Consider the following 20,747-nt stretch of genomic DNA (forward strand, 5'->3'; position numbering starts at 1 on the left):
AACAATCAGAACTCCTGATGCTCTATCAAATGACATTTTCTTGAATACATGTGTAATCATTGTGATCGGGGGCACAAATAGACCAACCCAAATTAGCCCATGCAATCTTTCATGACATTTTGCGAGCAGTTTTATTTAAAAACTTACTACTTTTGATAATCCTTGCGTATACATAGAAATGCCTTTCCACCGAATTTGAAATATTGTGAAAATTAATGTATATACACTTTTATATACAATAAGTACTTGAATATGTCGGTAGTATCACACCATTTACAAACTGAATATTGAATAATAAGTATATGAATTCCTTTTATATCGAACACATTTTACTGACATACACACGGACAGACTCCATAACGCTCCATACGCCTCATCATTGAACTTAAAGCCAATGGCTCTGCCATAATTATCATAATTTGTAATGCTTTGCAGATTTAACAGCATTGCTTAAAATCTTTCTCTTTCAATTCAGAGCTGATTGAATTTTATTTATAATACTTATTTTATGTTGCCTGTATGGCCACAACTATGGGTGACGCTGTCTGGTGATATTATAACAGAAAACCCCAACAGTCGAGGGAAATACACTGGAAGCGTGGCACGTGAACAGGCGATGACATCAACCCAAAAAAGTTGTCACGAGATGACCAGCTTGACCAGCTCATGCGTTCACACCCACGTGGTTGAATCGCGAAATCCTGTAGCCCCGACTTCTTTGTTTTGCATCTTTCTCCAACGTGTAGCTCGCAAAACAGAAATAAAATGTCACCTAAATATTCTTTAATAATATGTCAACGAAAAACACTCTTTATAAGTAAAACTCGAAGCACTAAATATGAAAATAGCGGAAATATTTTCTCTAGAACAAATTTATCGATGCTTTTAAAAACAAGGACATTTTCTCACTAGTAACACAGTACATATGAACTGAATAAACTCATCATTTCTGAATTCTTCACTTTTCTACTACGTATATTGAATAATTATGATCATACATGTAATTCGTAATATCATATAAATCCAACAAACATATTTTCAATACGACTTACCCTCTGCACGAGGATTTAAACCATGCTTTATACGGCCTATTCAGTAAACACGGACTGCTGCATACTGCCCAGTACGACCTCAAATTTAACAATCAATTGAATCGATGTGAACGGATCGGTTCCCCAAAGCTGAATGTATTTATTATCGGAATTGATAATGTAAAATTCGGTTGTGAGGTAGATTTTGTAGGGTACTGTAGTTTATATAAGTTTTACATTTTCCTCGAGGAAGTTACAAGTATCGGGTTATGTACTGATTTGGGAAATCATTCGATAAGCAAGTGGGGTACGGAGAGGATCGTGTCATTGTACACTAGTAGCGTGTTTTATTATTGTGAACACTATTTATTTATTTTTGGACATTGGAAATTTAGAAATTAAATACTTAATATTGCTATTTAATTTAATAAGCCACTGCTAGGCTATGTTTGGGGGGACGGAAAGGCAGTGTTTTGAGGAAGGAGTCGGAGGTCGGTCGTAGCGACACACCGGAAGGAGGAGCTGGCATGCCACGTGGCCAGGGAGAACAAGCTTTGTTTCATTTTCTCGCCGCGCTGGTCCACCGCCAACGGCCACCGTGACGTCAGCGATTTCCGGCCAAGGCTACTTCTCCAGTCCTGCGTTCTCCAATCGAGCGACATCCATGGTCATGGTTAGGGATAGACAGCAGCTTTTTCGCCCTACCACCCTTACCAAGCGAGGTCCAACGCCAACACCAACGCCATCTGTTTCGGTTGCGGACGGAAAGGACACTTCCGGCGGGAGTGCGAGCTGGTCGGCGGGTCGTCTGTCAAACAAGAGAGCGGCATCGGAGGGCCTAAACAATGATAAGTACTTTCATGATGATAGTGACTGTTTGGGTGAAATGAGAATGAGATGAGAAAATAAGGTTTTTATCATCGTATTTCGTAGTTATTTTAAAATAACTTACGTAAAGATATTATTTGAAAATGTGTGTTTCTTATACCATTTACATCTGATGTAAATGAGGTTCGTACACTGTGTGCGAAGTATAACATAATATGTTTAGTCCCTTGGACAGTTCCGCTTGTATCAGATACTTGCGAAGTCGTACTCTGAGTGCGAGGATTATTTTATGCATTGCAGAATATAGATGCAGGTTTTGAAGATCCGTGTTCTTCCGATTTAGTTACGTTTGCTAAAAATGGTCTCATAAGAGAAAATTCTAGACCTGTCGTTCAAAAATGTGCATTTTCTGTAGAAGATTTGAAATGTATTGTACACCATTTTGGAAGTTCAGAGGCATTGGTTGACATTCGTTTTGTAACTATGTGTCTAATAAGTTTTTCAGGTTTTTTAAGATTTAATGAACTGGTTTCTATAAAAAGATCAGATTTATCCATTCTTGAAGATTGTGTTAAAATATTCATAAGTAAAAGCAAAACAGATCAACTACGTCATGGTGAAACGGTGACAATATCTAGAACAAACTCATTGTTGTGTCCAGTATCATATTTGGAAAAATATCTTATAACAGTTGGTATTGAGGAAAGTTCCACAGAATATATTTTTAGAAATATCATGTGTTGTCAAAAATCAAAAAGATGTGTATTATCGGGTGTAAAACCCATGTCGTATAGTAGAGCCAGGGAAAGGTTTTTATCATCGTATTTCGCAGTTATTTTAAAATAACTTACGTAAAGATATTATTTGAAAATGTGTGTTTCTTATACCATTTACATCTGATGTAAATGAGGTTCGTACACTGTGTGCGAAGTATAACATAATATGTTTAGTCCCTTGGACAGTTCCGCTTGTATCAGATACTTGCGAAGTCGTACTCTGAGTGCGAGGATTATTTTATGCATTGCAGAATATAGATCTTTCCGTTCAGGGGGTGCTACGGCGGCTGCTAATGGGGGTGTCCCTGAACGATTGTTCAAAAGGCATGGCAGATGGAAATCTGAAAATGCAAAAGATCGTTATGTCAGGGAATCGGATGACACTAAGAAATTTGTATCTCTTAATCTTGGTTTATAGATTACATGAATTGTTATACAATTTAGGTATATTTCATTCATTGATATATTTTTGACTGTTGTTTACACACCCGTTCTTTTACTGTCGATAAAATACCCCGCTTGTTGGCACACCTATATTGTGTTCCTTTGTTTGTCTTTACTTAAGGTTAAGATAATAAATATTTTATGTTTGGCATAAAATGAAATGAAATGGAAAACATAAATGTATTTATTATCGGAATTGATAATGTAAAATTCGGTTGTGAGGTAGATTTTGTAGGGTACTGTAGTTTATATAAGTTTTACATTTTCCTCGAGGAATTACAAGTATCGGGTTATGTACTGATTTGGGAAATCATTCGATAAGCAAGTGGGGTACGGAGAGGATCGTGTCATTGTACACTAGTAGCGTGTTTTATTGATTACAAAAAATGATATACAAATAGATGATTGTTTCTGTGTTATTAACGCATTTATTTTTCAGTTTGGTATTGTTTGTGTTACCAACGTACGAATGGGAGTTTATTCGTGTAGAGGGCTGTGAGTGGCATTGATTCCGGACATTACTACAATGCAGAAGCATTCATCACTGTGTATAGGAACATTGAGCCATTCACCATGTTATGGCTATTCAGGGAATCAGTGCCTGTGTGAATGTTATTGAATTGTCAGAATATACAAAATAAAATACCCCGCTTGTTGCCACACCTATATTGTGTTCCTTTGTTTGTCTTTACTTAAGGTTAAGATAATAAATATTTTATGTTTGGCATAAAATGAAATGAAATAGAAAACATAAATGCCTTTACATTCATATTCGCACGAATTCCTCGTGCTTATCTATCGCCACCTGGCGGTTATTACATTATAAACAAGGGAAATTAATTTCCTTCTAATTCGTTTTACTCAAACGTAGGAAATTATATTTATTAAGACTTGTACAACGTACATCATCTTCTTAACCACAAATGAATAATAAATTAACAAACACATGGTATGACATAGGTTATACATACTATGAAATAGAATCATAAAAACATTAAAAAAATATTCACATCAGGTGAGGATAAACAAAACTATTAAAATTATAAGTCAATATTTAAAGTTGATCTTCTAATACTCCTTTGTGTAAATAAAAGATTTAATTTCTGGTTCACATGAGCATCCCGTTTTGAACCTGACCGTCATTGGGGTTCAATACACATCGTATTATAGTCATCAGTGACAGCATGGTTCCAAGTACTGGGCCCGTATTCACGTACGTGTCTTAGCCTTAAATGTAGACTTAGGACTCAAGACTCAGACTTTGGGCTGTAAAACGGTATTCACTAATGTTTCTGAGATCAAAGTTTGAGTTCAAAGTCTGAGCCTATAATTTAGAAGCTTTGCAACCTTCAAAGATGGCGGCTGGACATAGAGCTATCGTTAGAGATCGTATGTATCTGAGGCAAGTGCCACGTCCTCGTGTTTTTCGCGATAGGAGTAACCCTCTGGAGGACCTAAGGGAAGAGGATATTTGCTCGTTATCGTTTCCGGCCGGATACGATCTACTTCATTGTTGATTTATGCCAGGCAGCTGCCAGGGACACAGGCAGATGTTTCGTAATACCTTTGGTGTTGTGCGTTTTAAGCTATCTGCGGTTTTTGGCAACAGGAGCTTTCCAGTTGACTGTCGGTGACACTGTCAACCTGAGCCAGCCCACAGTAAGCAGAGTTTGCCGCCAGGTTGGACAGGTGCTTTCTGCTCTTGCAGACCGGTATATCTGCTTCATCTCCGGTGATCGTGTCCGCCAAGTGAAGCAGCAGTTCGGTGCCATGGCTGGTATGTAATATCCACTAAATATTCACTTCTTAAGCTTAAACTTTAAAGGAATTACTCAGCTAAAAAATGTTGTTTACGTCACCTCCATTGAAGGAGAGTATTCCTAGTGGGACGTAAACCTTGTACCCTGTTATGTAGGTTAACCTAAAAATAGCTCACCTATAGTCTTTTTCACTCTTTCTGTCATGAATACATGTATGGTTATGTTTACCTGGTTTTATGTATACATGTATGAAGTAAGCAATGATAAAAAAGGCTTGACAAGTGATTTTTAAGCATGACAATAACTGAGATAAATGAAGTTGTGCCTGTTTGACATATTCCTTCATTTCAATGCAAATATTACTGTTGATATACTGTAAATATTTTAGTAAAATAAGTTGCATGTACAAGGAGTTCTACATGTATTTCATCAGTATTGAAAAAATTAACTAATATATAAAATATTGATAAATGATCCAATTCCTCATTTGATGTAATTAAATGTTCCATGTAAAAGTCTGAGTATGAATTTCAATACATTACAGTTTTACTATGTTTTTTCAGGAGCCATTGATAGTAACAGATGATATACAGTTCCTGTTTTCTGAACACCTAAGACTGGGGCCAATAACAAAAAAATCTTACTTAGTCTCAAATTATACAAGATCATGTTTCAGGCTTTCCCAACGTTGTCGGGGTAATTGATTGCACCCATGTTTCAATAAAGAAGCCATCGGCCAATCCAGAGGATTACATTGGGAGGAAAGGAATTCCTACAATAAATGTTCAGGTAAATTGAATTGAATTGAATTGAATGTTATCCATTTTCCAAGATGTTGAAGTCATTTACCATAACCATCTTAATCCTTGAGTTTGTACTCAATTATAAAGGTATATTTAACATAACATTTATTGAACTGATTTGAATTATATGTAATTTAGCATTTTTGAAATCACAAATATTAAACTGTGTATATTTCAGGCTGTATGTGATGCCTCATATAGGATTACATCAGCAGTAGTGATGTGGCCAGGGAGGACACACGATGCACGAATCTGGCGCCAATGTGCACTCCGAAGGAGGTTTGAAGACGGTATGACCATGTTGTATATGACTTAATCAATGGATACATTGGTACTGTTAAATGAAACCATATGCCTCCTGTCTAGTTATAGCATGCATTCATACAGATATATATAGGCATACTAGATAAAGAAGTTAAAAATACTGGGACAATATGGCTATTTTTTAATTGATATGTTGTGTAGTTGTAACATAATGACACATTTTACCCACAGGTGATATGCAAGGGTTTTTACTTGCTGACAGTGGGTATGCCTGTACAAGGTATATGTTAACCCCCTACATGAATCCTGTGGGAGAGGCACAGGCACGTTACAATGGGGCACTGTGTCGCACAAGGGTCACTGTTGAGCAAACCTTTGGAATTTTGAAGCAACGATTTCAGGTAGATAACATTTACACTTTTTAAAATTTCTCTCTGCTTATGAATATTATACAGATGTATGACAATGTATTAATTATATAAAATATAGTAATATAAAGTAATTTGTTCTTGCAATGTGTTTTTTTCCCAAAAAAATGCATTTCCTTGTTGTCAGGTACTTCGGAGGAAGTTGAATTGTTATCCAGAAAGGGCATGTATGCATATCAGAAACTGCATCACATTGCACAATCTGGGGATCGATCGGAGGGATATCGTTGCTGTTGACCCAATTGACCCCAATGATAACCCCCATTATCATAGAGTTGATGTTGGTGACAACATGGATGGGAGGGCCGCCAGGGAGTACGTGACCAGAATGTACTTTGAGCGATAGGTAAAATCACTTGTAAAACACATTCATTTTATCAATACATACACATGTAATGTTAAATGTGTTGTGCTTTTCTGGCAGAACATCATAGATGGCAATCATAACCTCTTTTTTATTTCAGGTGCCGAGATCCTGGCGTCTATGTACCCATTAGCTTTTAATCATCCTCTGATGCATGCTAACCTGCTTGTAACATAGCATCAAGATGGACGGTGAATGTGTTGTACACCGTTTAAGTTATTAGCAAGGCAACCTTAGCACAAAAGGACCTTGGGGTTCGGGTTAGGAACGCATGGTTTTCATACAGGACGACCAAGCACTAGTTAGCGGAACATGCATGTAAAGTGATAAGTTTAACCTAACAGACTGATTTCCTGTTTTGTTTCTAGTTTTCATTTGAAGTAAGCATATAAATACAACAAAGACATCATTTGATATGTTTCATGTTTTAATTATCTTACCACTATGAACAAGTAACAATGTGGAATGCTTCATATCACAAGTGTTTTCATAAATGAACAGGCCCCAACTTCTCAAGTCTTTATAAAAATGATTAAGTTTATATCACTATTTTTGTTTTCCAATAATTTGCATTATATTTACTTTTTAAGAACTTTTATACTTTAGGTATATGCTGTATGTTAATAACATTTAACTATTTATTTTCAATCCAATTCAAATTGAAAGTAGTTTTGATAAATTGTGACAAGAGCATAAACTCTTAGAAAGTTAACAATGATGACATTAACAATGCTGTTACATTAAAACACTTCTTTTCAATACACCATTATAGTACAAACAAGAGCTGTCACAGAGACAGCGCGCTCGACTATTCGGCCGCTTTTCAGTATCAGGATTGAAAATATATGAGGTAGTACGCAAATTTTGACATAAATTCTTAGTGGAAACAGGGGCTTAATTATGTCAAAATGATTGACACAGTTACCTCCTCCTGTGTACATGTTGCGGGCATGATGGTGAACAAGCATGCAAAGTTTCAAAGCTAGATGTCAATTGAGTTTGAAAATATTTCAGATAGTACGAAAACTTTAATGTAAATTCTAATTAGAAAAAGGGGCATAATTTTGTCAAAATGCTTGATAGAGTTACCTCCTCTTGTGTACACATTTTTGAGGTGGTACACAAACTATTACAATTTTTTTTATCATAAGTGGTTACGCCGACGCTCAGGTGAATAGGATAGCTCTCCTTATTCTTCGAATAGTCGAGTTTAAAACGATGAGGAACAACACTCATATATACACCACAGTTTTAACAAAGCATGTAATTCAAATCATCCATAGGGTTTAGTGTTACAACTAGCTACAATTAAGCAATGAAAGTACAATACATATGCAAACATCACATACAGTTTTAGTTAGGACCGATATCATATCTAATGTACATTTCTATAATATTTGACAACGATCTGTATTATTTGAAACCTAATATTAGTGTTTTATTTTGACTAAATCATTTGTAATGATAATATAAACAACAAAGGTAAGTGACGCTCATGAAAATTGAAAGCCATACTTCCATGGACATACTTTCATACTTTATAAACGATACTATCTATTGTTCAATGTTAAGTAAATTTCGACAAGAACGTAAGTCATTACCTTAATTCTTATTAATTCACCATGCCATTGTTGACAAAAAGAACAAAATCACTTATTGACTGTCCAAATATTGGATAAAATCACCATAAATTCAGATGAAATGTGTTTGTAAATTCCGTTAACATTTCAGACTTTGCATAAAATGACAAACTATCAAAATCAGTTCCAATTAAACAGAGACAGCTGGGTTTTTTTTTCATATAACTGATATGTAATGTTCATAACATATGAATAATATGAGTTGAATTTGATATATATCAACTAAAAAAAATACATAGAGTCAGTGTTGTATATATATATATATATGAAGTCATGCAGTCAAAACACAGGGAAAGCTATCAATAAAAAGTATATACATTTGCATCTATAAAATGATCATTATGAAAATAATCATTAATACAAATTAACAGTGTCAATCATAAAGAGGATACTTTCTCAAACTCCAGATGAACCTTGTGAATTATAAATGAATGAAAACTGTGTAATAATTGGATATTTGAAAAGTAACAAGCAATACCCTTAACTTAATTGCCTGATGACTTTATGGCACCATACATTTTATAAATTTGATATGTATAAACTATATAGCAAACTACATACCTTATGTCCTTAATAAATAATTACTTCAGCAAACTTTACAAAAAATATTTCATTGGACATGGATGAACAATGATGTGTAACATATATATGAAATGTCATCATCAAACTTAGTGGCATAACATATATGGTTTAAAAACTTTAATAGCACATGAATTTCAGGGCATTACTTAATACAACAAGTACATTTTGACTTGATCAAAAATAAAGTCACCTAAGCCAATCATACATGCAATTCAAGACTATACAAAGCTTTAAATATTTGAAGATTGATGTAGGATCTCAAAAGTAAGTTTGAAGAAGTTAGCTTAAACAAGAACATCACCTTCAAATATACAATGAAAAATACAGGGACAAGCCTAAAATGTTTCATAGACAATCTAACAGTGTGCTTGTTACTTTCAAATATCCAATGAATTGGTTGAGCAGAATTATTTATTAAAAGTAAAGGAATCTACAAAAGGATTTCCTGAATGAAAATGGAAGACCTTTGTAAATAATAACTTTTGGCAGCATCAGCCATTTCCTTCAATGAAATAAGTGCATTTTTTTGTTCTAATAATAGGTCCATCTGGAGCTTGATTTTTTTGGTCTCCTCCCTAATCCTGACATTGTCAAGCGATAGGTTTTCTGCAGTTAATTCATTTATTGTGGACTGCTCCGTGGTGACAATTTTTCTTTTTGCTGAAAAACAAAAAAAAACATATTTGTATTTTATACACGACTTAATACATATAATGTTAGTATAGCTATCACATTTATCATTTACTTCAATCATACATTATTTTAAAACAAAATCACTATATGCTGCTTGATAAATTATAGAAAAGATGTTATATCTGCTTTTCTTACAATTATGATATCAAAGCGTAATACTTTCTATTAAACAATTTTCAAGAGGTTCTTTACATGAAAATACTTCGTTTGGTGCCAATATGGTGTACAGTCCCTTGAAAGCAATCAACACGTACAGGAGTGTTAAGCATTTCCTAATAGTTCAAGAAGTTGAACTTAACAGTATTCATGAACACTAGATTATTCACAAGGAAATATATTGGCAAAATAAGAACACTGGCATATCAATACAGTCTATGCATGAAACACCTTATATGTTATTGCTAAAAATAATATCAGATAAGACCTTTTCGAATTTGAGTTAATTTAAGATCTACCACAGCAGATGGTACAAGCACAGGAAGTGAATGCATAAAAAGATCTGTCATAAACTACGACACAAAAAAAGTCTCATTTAATCTTTACTTAAATGAAATTACCTTTCCCGGTCTTTTGTCTGCACGACTTCAATGGACCTGAAAGATATGAAAAAGTTAATTTGTTACGTCGACTATATTTAAGCTGTACTCTCACTCATATACTGACTGTTTTAAAACCTTTTTTATTTCTTGTCTCAGAAAGATAAAAATTTGGCGTGAAATATCTGCAAAAAAGTAAAAAAAGATTGCTGTCAAAACATCAACTTGCAGATTTTCATATTTCTGTTCGAAAAATAATTGCTAAAACTGTTACTAACAGTTTAGGAAAAATAAAATCAGTCGGAATCCTCAAGTATAATAGTAAAAACAAGAGCTGTTACAGGGACAGCGTGCTCGACTATTCTGCCGCTTTTCAGTGAAAGGATTGAAAAGTGTTAGAAATGGATCACTGTAAGATTAGATTTAATTTGGTTACATTGAAAATGTTAACAATTTTGTTGTGTGGTTGTATACAATTGTATTAAGTCTCAATGCAATACATCACGTAGTTGCCGAGATATTATCCTGTTTGTGCTAACATGCAAGACCTTAACCGGATTTTGTGAGATATATTGTACTTGATTTAAGACGAAGGTTAAATGTTTGGGAGCCTGTGTGTAAAATTTCAATGTAATATAAGATGTATTATCTGAGGAATAGACTTATAAGTGGTTACATGCAAAACCTTAACCAGAATTTCTATGTCCAAGAAAGGGGACATTATTTGAATTTATTACAAACAAGTGTTATCTAACTGGTTTAATTTAAGTAGGTGTGATCATTGAATACCATTGTTTAAAGTCTCAATGCAATAACTCAATTTGTATCATGTATGGGTGCTTTTCATAGTAATGAGGCTTTTTCTTTTATCTCTCCTAACTTTTATTCATTTCACTTTCAGTAAGCGTTTTCATGCAAATTATGGGCCAATCAATCTTGTTAAGGGAATTGTTGAGTTTCAAATGGATAGCTTAATCAGCAAAAAGGTTGTGTAAGAATATAATGTTATTTAGAAGAAATAAAATTAAGAGAAATGAGGAAACAATAAAAGTCCAGAAAATGACAGACAAAATAAAAGGTGAAAGGTTAAAATGAGAAGGTATGAACACCCACAGTTGAAGCAGCATCAGTAAAACAACCCCTTCAGAGGGATTCCATGGCATGGGCCTCCACAATTAACCGTCTGGTAAACCGAAGTGAAGGTCTTAAAATAAGTCATTTTGTAGAAAATTACACAATTGGTGATGTCTGTCAGTCATAGTCATAAGAAAAGTAGGCACACCAACTAAATCAAGAAATTTTTTTAAAAATGCAGCTAGTATACACAAGCAATGCTAAGAATATGTGGAGTTGCAAGAAAGGTCTGGCAATTTGAGCGCCTAAAAATAGACCGAAGTAAAACCATGTCAAAGCAAGGTGAACTTAAATCATTGTGGAAACCAAAAATTGAGAATTTTCTTGAATTTAATTCTTGAATAATGCCTAATAAAACAGATACTATTATATTGAGTAGGATGCCAAAGGCAAATAGGGATCTTTTAATTTAGACATGTTCACAAAAGTTCATTTTTGGTTTCAAATTTAGACAAAAATGTGTTGATTTTTTTTTTGATTTTTCTTAAACAACTGAATTATTATGCACATGACTACATACAGGTACCAATTACTGATTATAAATTTAGAAAAACATCTGATTTATGCTAGGTTCTTGTGATAAGACACTTTTATAGATCATCAATATTGATAGAAATGTTTGCAATATTTGGATTTAAGGTCAAAATATTTTTTTATTTGTATTTCCTGATAATTTACCGAAATTATTTCCATGCAATTTGAAGTATTTACTTTCATGTAAAATAGGTGACAATCATGAAAACTGGGTTTGAATTTTCAACCGCTATGTCACACTTTTGCCTCATTTATTTGAAAAGCACCAATATTATATGTGCGTGCACACAAAACCTAAACCAGAATTTCTAAGTCGTACAATAAACTATTTAAATTAAATGCAAACAATAGTTATCTTAATTGGTTAATCAAACAGGTTGAATTGTTAAGTACAATTGTAAGAAGTTTCAATGCAATACTTCAAGAAATTGCTGGGAAATTAAACAAGGTGTGTTGGAAAACCGGCGCTTGGGTGAGTAGCATAGCTCTCCATATTCTTCACATAGCCGAGCTAAAACTGAATGCCATCAGACAAAATTGTGTGATTCTATCAACGTAGCTCATATGATAATGTATGACAACATTTTTTTTCTGTACCAGACAACATTGCACGCATACATTCAGCCTTCCTGCAATACATAACACATTAATGAAAGTGAAAGGGTTTACGGAATTGAATTGCTTCTATTGATTTCATGTTGGGATAAGGAAAAGAATGAAATATTTTACCTCCTGATGTTCGTGGGATAGTGGCCTCAGACGTTGGCTCATCTGCCATGATCATTGAGGCCGGTTTCGAGGCCCGAAAAATTTGTTCAAGGTCTGCAATAATAAAAATCATCTCGAAAGTTTGGCATGGCACGCTGGATTGTTATTTCAACAATGGAAAACTCGTACAACTTCTACCAGTATACATAATGTGATTTGATTTTGTATTTATTATTCAAAGTCATAACAATTTCAACCAAAATATGAACACCTTTAAAATAAAAACTTGTTTCAGTCATCAAAATTAGACTTTTGGATGAACAAGCCCGAACTATTGTTTTATTGCATGAAATCATTTTTATGAACAAGCCCTGCTAAATAAAATTCAGAATTTGAGCAAGCCCGGAAGACATTTTACCAGAGATGAGGGCTTGCTGTTTACTGTCGATCAATTTGACATGAATATACAGTGCATATCAAACATTACACTGATAAAGCTTTTACAAAACATATGTGAATGAAGGATAAAACATATGTGAATGAAGGATAAATACCATCTGAATCAAATCCTCCGCCAATGCCCGTGACAACTTCGTGTGTGGCAAGATGGTCTGCCACACACGACTCTGCCACGGACAATACAGCCGATGGGCCCCCTCCTGTTGGTGGATGCCGCAGCCCACTGACTTTGTTGATGGCTAAACGAAACAAAGATAATATGCAAGAAAATGTACTTTTCTGTCATCTTTTCACACCTGACTGAATTAACAATTAAAGCAACCAAACATCTAGAAATATTTTGTTTTAGTTAATTTAGTTAATGACGTTAGTCACTGACACAGTGAGACTTGACACAATGAGATGCATATAATCATATACATGTATACTTTCAGTAACTTCTGCAATTTTTCGTGGCAAATCTTTTAGATTGTTTCTGCCTCTATGAACTAGTAGCATGGTAAACATATGTTACTTACAACGTCCTTTTACATTTTGAAATTTTTTACGGCACTGTTCCGAAGAACGTGGAGCTGTAAATTCACTGAAATATAACAACATGAGGTGTTTGACTTTTAATTATTTTAACTTCAGTAATTCTTACTAAGTTGAATGTCCACTGGTAATTGTTTCAATGTATATTGCATTCTTATAAAAGTTTAAATATTTTTTTGTATGGATGATTTTCATTCAATTGCCAAATCAATAACAAGTGTATACCATCAATACAATGTTGATACATGTATATTATAAATTAGTACAGTATGTTTCAGTGGAACAATAATGTGGCAGTAATACAGCTATCCATGTTACGTAACTGTTATTTATAATAAAATTGTTGAAAACTGTGTTTAATACCGCATGCAAAATATTAACCTTATGAACAATTATCCTTCATGCCATGCTGTCTCAAAAAGAAATAACAACAAAAACACATGTACAAATAAGGCATAAAGTCTGTTTCAACTATCAAACGTACTGGCTTACAACAGTGGCAATCTCTTGCCACTTTGCCCGGCGTTTAGTTGAAATTTTTTCAACACCACACCCTCTCATCTCTCCGAAAAGAAGATCCCAATTTTCACGTACGAGGCAGCAGAGTCTTACCTCTGCTGCCTCTGTCCATGGGGGACTTTTTTTGACCCTAAAAGAATAACAACGTTATAATATCTAAACTTTCTAGTCCATTGCTAAGGTATCTACGTAAAAAAGAGTTCTCAATGAGAAATTATTCAGTATATGATCAGCATGTAAATTACTTTTTTAACGAAATGCATGATATCAGTATCAATAATTTATAATAGAAAACATTTAAACAATATACCTGTCGAGTCCATTATCCGTCTGTCAGTGATGTAACGGCGCGTGCGAGCACCTGCTGACGTAATCATGGAAAAATACCGCTTGCATCATCGACATAAAGTATTCTCAGCTGAGTCTGAGTCTAAAATCGTTAGTGAATACCAAAATCAAAATAGTCTCAGCATAGCCTGAGTCTGAGACTGAGACTGAGTCTGAGTTTGAGTCAATAAAAAATGTACGTGAATACGGGCCCTGACCGCACGATAAGAATCTGTCACAGCGGGGTGTCATTACTGATAGGTATCAGGCATGGACCAATAACTCACAATGGCATGTCCATATCGATATTGAGACGAGTATTTCATGTATGAATTTAAATGGTATGCTTTATGATATTAAATCTTATTTTAAGCCTTTATTCATTAAATACCCTTTCCTATCATTGTCATGACAAATGTTAAAATATGTTGATAATTCTTATTTAGGTACAGTGATGGTATTTATGTGAAATTGTACAATTTGCATTTCTTTCTTCGCGAGATTGTGCAATGAAACGTACCAAGCGATTCCACATAACAGTTGAGACACATACAAATCGTTATGATACACATAAGAACAATTGTATAAATTAGGCACACAATTGTTAGATATTCTTTTTCTTATGTACAAGTGATTCAAAGGTAATATTTCTACTATTAATACAACCTTATTCATTGTGATTTGACTATAATGTTTTCTGGCTTCATTTGAATGACCGTCCGATACTCGTATTGGGTATCATATGAATTGTAGTTAGAAATTTACATTATATCTGCCGCCATGTATATATGTTTTGTATATGACCTCATTTGCCATGTTTATGGTGTGAGAGAATAAACCGTGTTTGACTTTGAATATAATCAACTCCCGCTTGATACCAATTATTCACCTTTCTCGACACACAACTTGTTCACAATACACAATTATTATTTATCGATTAACTTATACAGCACCATTTTTAACCACACGTTCAAAGGCGCTTTACAACGAAATAAACGGGTAACTTATTACAGGAAATATCAATAACAAATAATACACCTTTAAAACATTTAATATACGATATACTTAAAATACGAATATCAATCAAACACAATAAAATGTGATATTGAACTAGTCGTTAAAACATTAAAATATATGAAATTAAAAGGACTTCCCGGGATTTAGCCATCCCTCTCGTCCGAATTCCACACCCCCCTCCACCCACCAACAACTTTGGCATACAGGACGACCAAAATGAAGCATTAAATATCGGCGTACACACCCTCGCATACTCTTTTGTATACGGTATGGTACGACCCTACCCTCCCTTACCTCTACAATTTGAAATGAGATATGTGAAAGTAGTATTTGAGACTTCTTCGTAGCCACCACCCCCTCCTCCGACTCCCCCACCACTCTCCAACCAACCTCAACCACGACATACAACCCACTTAAACACAATACAGTTTTAAACCATACTGCATACTCTTGTGTATGTACTTAGAAATATGAATGGGGTTCCCTGGGTTTAATCACTCCCTGCCCCACCCCAACTACTCCGACTCCCCCACCCCTCTCCAACCACCAAGATATACAGCATACAACCCACTAAAACACAATGCAGTTTTGAAGGAACGGCGTAAGAACCTCCTCGCATACTCTTCTTTTGTACGAACTTTTGAAAATGAAAGGGGGTCCCGGGTTTTAGTCACCACGACCCCCACCCCACCCTCACCAGGCTTCACCACCCCTCTCCAACCTCCAACAATTACGGCATACAACATTCGAACACAATAAAGTAGTAAATCCGGGCGTATTAAAGAAAACGCTATATACCTCAGAGAATGGAAGGGGATTTCGGTATTTACGGGGATTTCGGGATTTCGGTAATTCCACCGACCGAACTGAAATATGTTTAATTGTTTTGTGATATCACATGCATATTATATGCAATGATGAAAATAAAACTTGAAACTTGCTTATTATCATCATCTAAGCGCTTGTAAGGAAAGTGGCTGCCTTTTACGAAATTTTAAAGGGGATTGAGTTTGAAGACTAATACTGTTGTTCATAAAAATTAAAATCAGGCATTTTGATATTTCGGAACGGAGTTATATTTTCTATATACCAAAGCATAAAATCACTTAAATATTGTTGTATGTAGACCTGTTTACATGGGGATACACTGAGAATTAGAATTTGCTGTACAGTTTCTGACTACAGAAATAGACGAGAATGTGACATTGGATTTGGCTTGTTTGTCTAAAGACAATGAACTTATACCAACATATTGCATACCATTTTAATGGGCATTGACTCCTCTTTTCATGTACCCATTTTAAAATGGAGTGTTTGTATGTTGATTAAGAAACTAAACAAAATGGAATCTACATTGAAATCTGGTAAGTTTGAGTTACATACCTTGTTTCTTTTCTTGTACATCATAGACATCGAATTTCTTCAGATGTGCTGTTTATCTCAATATATGTAACAAAAATGATATTAATCAACATTTGAGACACAAACAATGTGCCAGATGCCTTATGTTTTGCCAGTTTCAGTGACTATTAGAAGCACTACAAAAGGATAGATGCTCATATTAAAATCATGCATATATAAATAAAAAATATATACTAATTTATGTGTATTTTTATTTAACAGTGCAGTGTTTAATACTTTGGAGTCATAGATGAAGAATATTTTTACATTGGTGTAAATCAGTTGACTTATAATGTGGCGTTTAAGGAGTAAAATAAATATTCAAATGTTAAAAAAGTTCCTTAAACATGCATTATGCACCAGATTATGCACCAGTCAATTGTACCACGGCCTTCCAGGTCCGGGGTTATATCGGGGATAACGAGAGAAATGGGCCGTGATTTTATCTTCCAGGTCGCCCCACAGTGCCGAGTGAATGTGGTGGTTTTGTTTTTTCGCCAAAAATAATGGGGAATGGGCCTCACCTTGGGGTGGGGGGAATAAGGTGGGGATTTGACCAGTAGTTTGTCCTCACAGGGCTGGTTTTACCAATAATTGGCCGGACCTGGGTCGGGCATGGTTACAATTGACTAGTGCATTATTGTGGCTTCTTGTGAAAATGACATCTTGTTTTGACTTTATTATACAGATCTATTATACAACAGGCAGTATGGAGTACAAAACAAGTGTGCACAACTTCAAAACAAACATTCTATAAAAGTTTGCGAAAAAAAGAAAAATATACGGAAAATCCATCTTATTTTTATTTATTTTTCTCGACGCTCATTTTTCGACATCTTTTTCTTAATTTTATTCCCTCCTCCTGGCGCTATTTTTTGAAATAATTTCCCGTAAAACGAAAATAATTTCAGGAAACACATGTGTGTCTCTTGCAGTGAAGTAAGGGATACGTTTCATACCCATGTTGTGTCTTGTAGGGGAGTGCGTTAGGAAAGTGCGAGTGATCTGTTGAGTGAGGAAAATGCTAGGGTAGATTCGTTACGACAGACAAGCTTTAGTGTGAAAGAACTTAAGTCTCAATACGGTAGGGACTGGCCGCGTTTTACTCGTGTGTTAAAATAGGCGTCCCAGTAAGAGTTGACAATAAGAAGGCTGTGTCTTCAATTGAAGATTTAATGTCTTATGTAGAATGGAACAACCTAGGGAAATTTAATCGTACGCTTGAAGGTATCCATAACTTTCAGTAGAACGCTGAATCATTTGCTCAAGAAGTGTCAAATGAAACGCTAGGTAGCATTGACCCAATAAAAGCAAGTACACCAACTAAAGAGGAAGACCCCGAGGGCACAGTAATAGACTTAGAAACAGACAGATACAAATACTCATTTGATAAAGACAACACACGAAAAAAGACATCATTCATTTACAGATCACAACCATACCCAAAACCAGGCACAGGGAAATTCAGAAGAGACGAAAAGGGTAGACTGGTCAACCCCGAAGGAAAACTAACATTACCTCAAATGGTCGTAGTCAAAGACAACAAACCAGTATTCGACACACCAATAGCAAAAGAAACAGGCACAGTGCCAGTACTTACATCAGCCAAAACACAAGACAAAGATCTTGACCCCCTAGACAATCTACCAGACCTAAGCGAAATATCATACATACCAGAATAAATGATCAAACAAGGTAAATGAATAGATATAGACAAATTAAATACACAATTACGGGGGTTTATAACAGAAAACCAAATATACAACACAATATTTGACCAATTAGGACCATGCCGAAAGAACGACGACATACAATATTTAGACATCAACGCGGTGACGAATCCAGCAGAGTCAACGGAAATATTAGCAGTAGTATATCCAGAATACCACTATACAGACACCCGCAAAACATACCCAACAACCGCGAGAAAGAGATTGACATATGATATAAGTCTAAAATCGAAAATAGACAAAATGACTGTCAACAATGTACACGTACTGAAATATACTATGAACCCCAAGAATACCAATATAACACCTCATATGGACGCGACGATATCTATAACGACAGACAACACACTACTACGCTTGGGCCACGACGAAATGACAATATATTGGTCAGATCTAGATCATGTCCAGGACGTTGTGACTATTGCAGCATACGTTGTGACAACAGACTACCTGATAAACAACAGTACGACACAGAAATCATTGACGAAAATAATAAACGACCTCAAGACAGAGATCAATACACGAACACACGAACAACAAAAAATACAAGTAGACGTTCAAGGCATTCACGACAACATAGACGACTTAGACACGAGCAACTGGGTCAATACATTGCAGAACACCCTATTCAGTTCAGCCAGACTAGGGGTAGCAATAGCAGGATACATGGCAGACAAAGAATCACAATTTTATAAATAAACATATCAAATGGCAAAAAGAGTAGCTGACGTAGCAGTTGAGGGGTTGCCAGCAGTAAGGGAAACAGTACAATCAATAGAATCAATCGTCAACACAGTACAAAAAGGACTAGACACAGTAAAAGACGTCACAGCAAACATAAAAGACATACAAACAAACACAGCAAAAACAATAGACAACATTCAAACAAAATTAGCTAGATCAACTACAGTCAACGGCAGACAAAAGTCCGACATATCATATTTAAAAACAGCCATACCATCAATAAATGAAAAGGCATTAGAGGTCCAAACACTCCTACAGGCAAACAAAGTAAAACAAGACCAAACAAGAGATGTTTGTCAAACATTATGCCCCCCCCCCCCTGAGCGCCATGTTGTCAGGATTAAATGGACAATTGAATGAAACATGCATGGACCGAAATGACAGCTGATTTGTTACTGTTTTAAGATTATGACCATTAAAGTGTGAGGATAAAGTGTGTTATGACCGTCATGACCTTTGACTCTATGAACTCAAAATCCAGGGTCATCAGCTGGTCACCAGAAACCTAAATGTCAAGTTTGAGGGCCATGGGTGCAGGCATTGTCAAGTTATCACAAGACAAGTTTTTTGTTCAAGGTCACTGTGACCTTGACCTTTAACCTGATGACCCCTTAAATCATAAGGGGTCATCTACAAGTCAGATGCAACTCCAAGTCAAGTTTGAAGGCCATGGGTTCAGGCATTGTTGAGTTATCACTCGGACCACCTTTTACCATTCAAAATCACTGTGACCTTGACCTTTGGCTCTATAAATCCTAAAATCAATAAGGGTGATCTACTGGTCAGGCTTAACATCCATGTCAAGTTTAATGATCATAGGTTCAGGCATTGTTGAGAAATCAGTGGGGGAAGATTTGTTAACTTTTTTGCGTTAAAGGTTACTGTGACATTGACCTTGGCCTGATGACCCCCAAAGTCGATAGGGATCATCTACTGGGCAGGCCCAACCTTCATGTCAAATTTGATGACCATAGGTCCAAAGGTCACTGTGACCTTGACCTTTGACCCCTAAAATCAATAGGGGTCATCTACTGGTCAGGCCCAACCTCCATGTCAAGTTTGAGGGTCATGGGTGCAGGCATTGTTGAGTTATCACTTGGACAACCTTTTATCATTCAAGGTCACTGTGACCTTGACCTTTGGCCCAATGACCCCTTAAATTAATAGGGACAATCTTCTGGCCAGGCTCAATCTCCAAATCAAGTTTGAGGGCCATGGGTGAAGGCATTGTTGAGTTATCACTCGGACAACCTTTTACCATTCCAGGTCACTGTGACCTTGACCTTTGGCCTGATGACCCCCAAAAACCATAGGGGTCATCTCCTGGTCAGGCCAATTCTCCAAGTCAAATCTGAGGGCCATGGGTGCAAGCATTGTTGAGTTATCAATCGGACAACCTTTTACCATTCAAGGTCACTGTGACCTTGACCTTTGGCCCAATGACCCCCAAAAACAATAGGTGTCATCTACTGGTCAGGCCCAACCTCCAAG

At 35.6% G+C, this 20,747-nt stretch overlaps 2 protein-coding genes across 2 annotated transcripts; one reads left to right on the plus strand and one right to left on the minus strand.

The window, feature by feature from the left end:
• The first annotated feature begins 4,434 nt into the window (after window positions 1-4,434).
• On the plus strand, window positions 4,435-6,680 carry LOC128235726 (putative nuclease HARBI1). The gene is made up of 6 exons (XM_052950527.1): window positions 4,435-4,468; window positions 4,689-4,856; window positions 5,516-5,628; window positions 5,821-5,932; window positions 6,138-6,307; window positions 6,462-6,680. The coding sequence occupies exons 1-6, from the start codon at window positions 4,435-4,437 to the stop codon at window positions 6,678-6,680; spliced, it is 816 nt and encodes a 271-aa protein (XP_052806487.1).
• A 3,864-nt stretch (window positions 6,681-10,544) lies between these two features.
• LOC128235727 (uncharacterized) lies at window positions 10,545-14,551 on the minus strand. The gene is made up of 4 exons (XM_052950529.1): window positions 14,348-14,551; window positions 13,080-13,223; window positions 12,547-12,639; window positions 10,545-10,558 (listed from the first exon to the last, which is right to left on the minus strand). Exons 1-4 carry the CDS (start codon window positions 14,412-14,414, stop codon window positions 10,545-10,547), a joined length of 318 nt encoding a protein of 105 aa, XP_052806489.1. The 5' UTR covers window positions 14,415-14,551.
• Window positions 14,552-20,747: the final 6,196 nt, after the last annotated feature.

The sequence above is a fragment of the Mya arenaria genome, chromosome 5, assembly GCF_026914265.1.
Source record: "Mya arenaria isolate MELC-2E11 chromosome 5, ASM2691426v1".
NCBI classification, from domain to species: Eukaryota; Metazoa; Mollusca; class Bivalvia; order Myida; family Myidae; genus Mya; species Mya arenaria.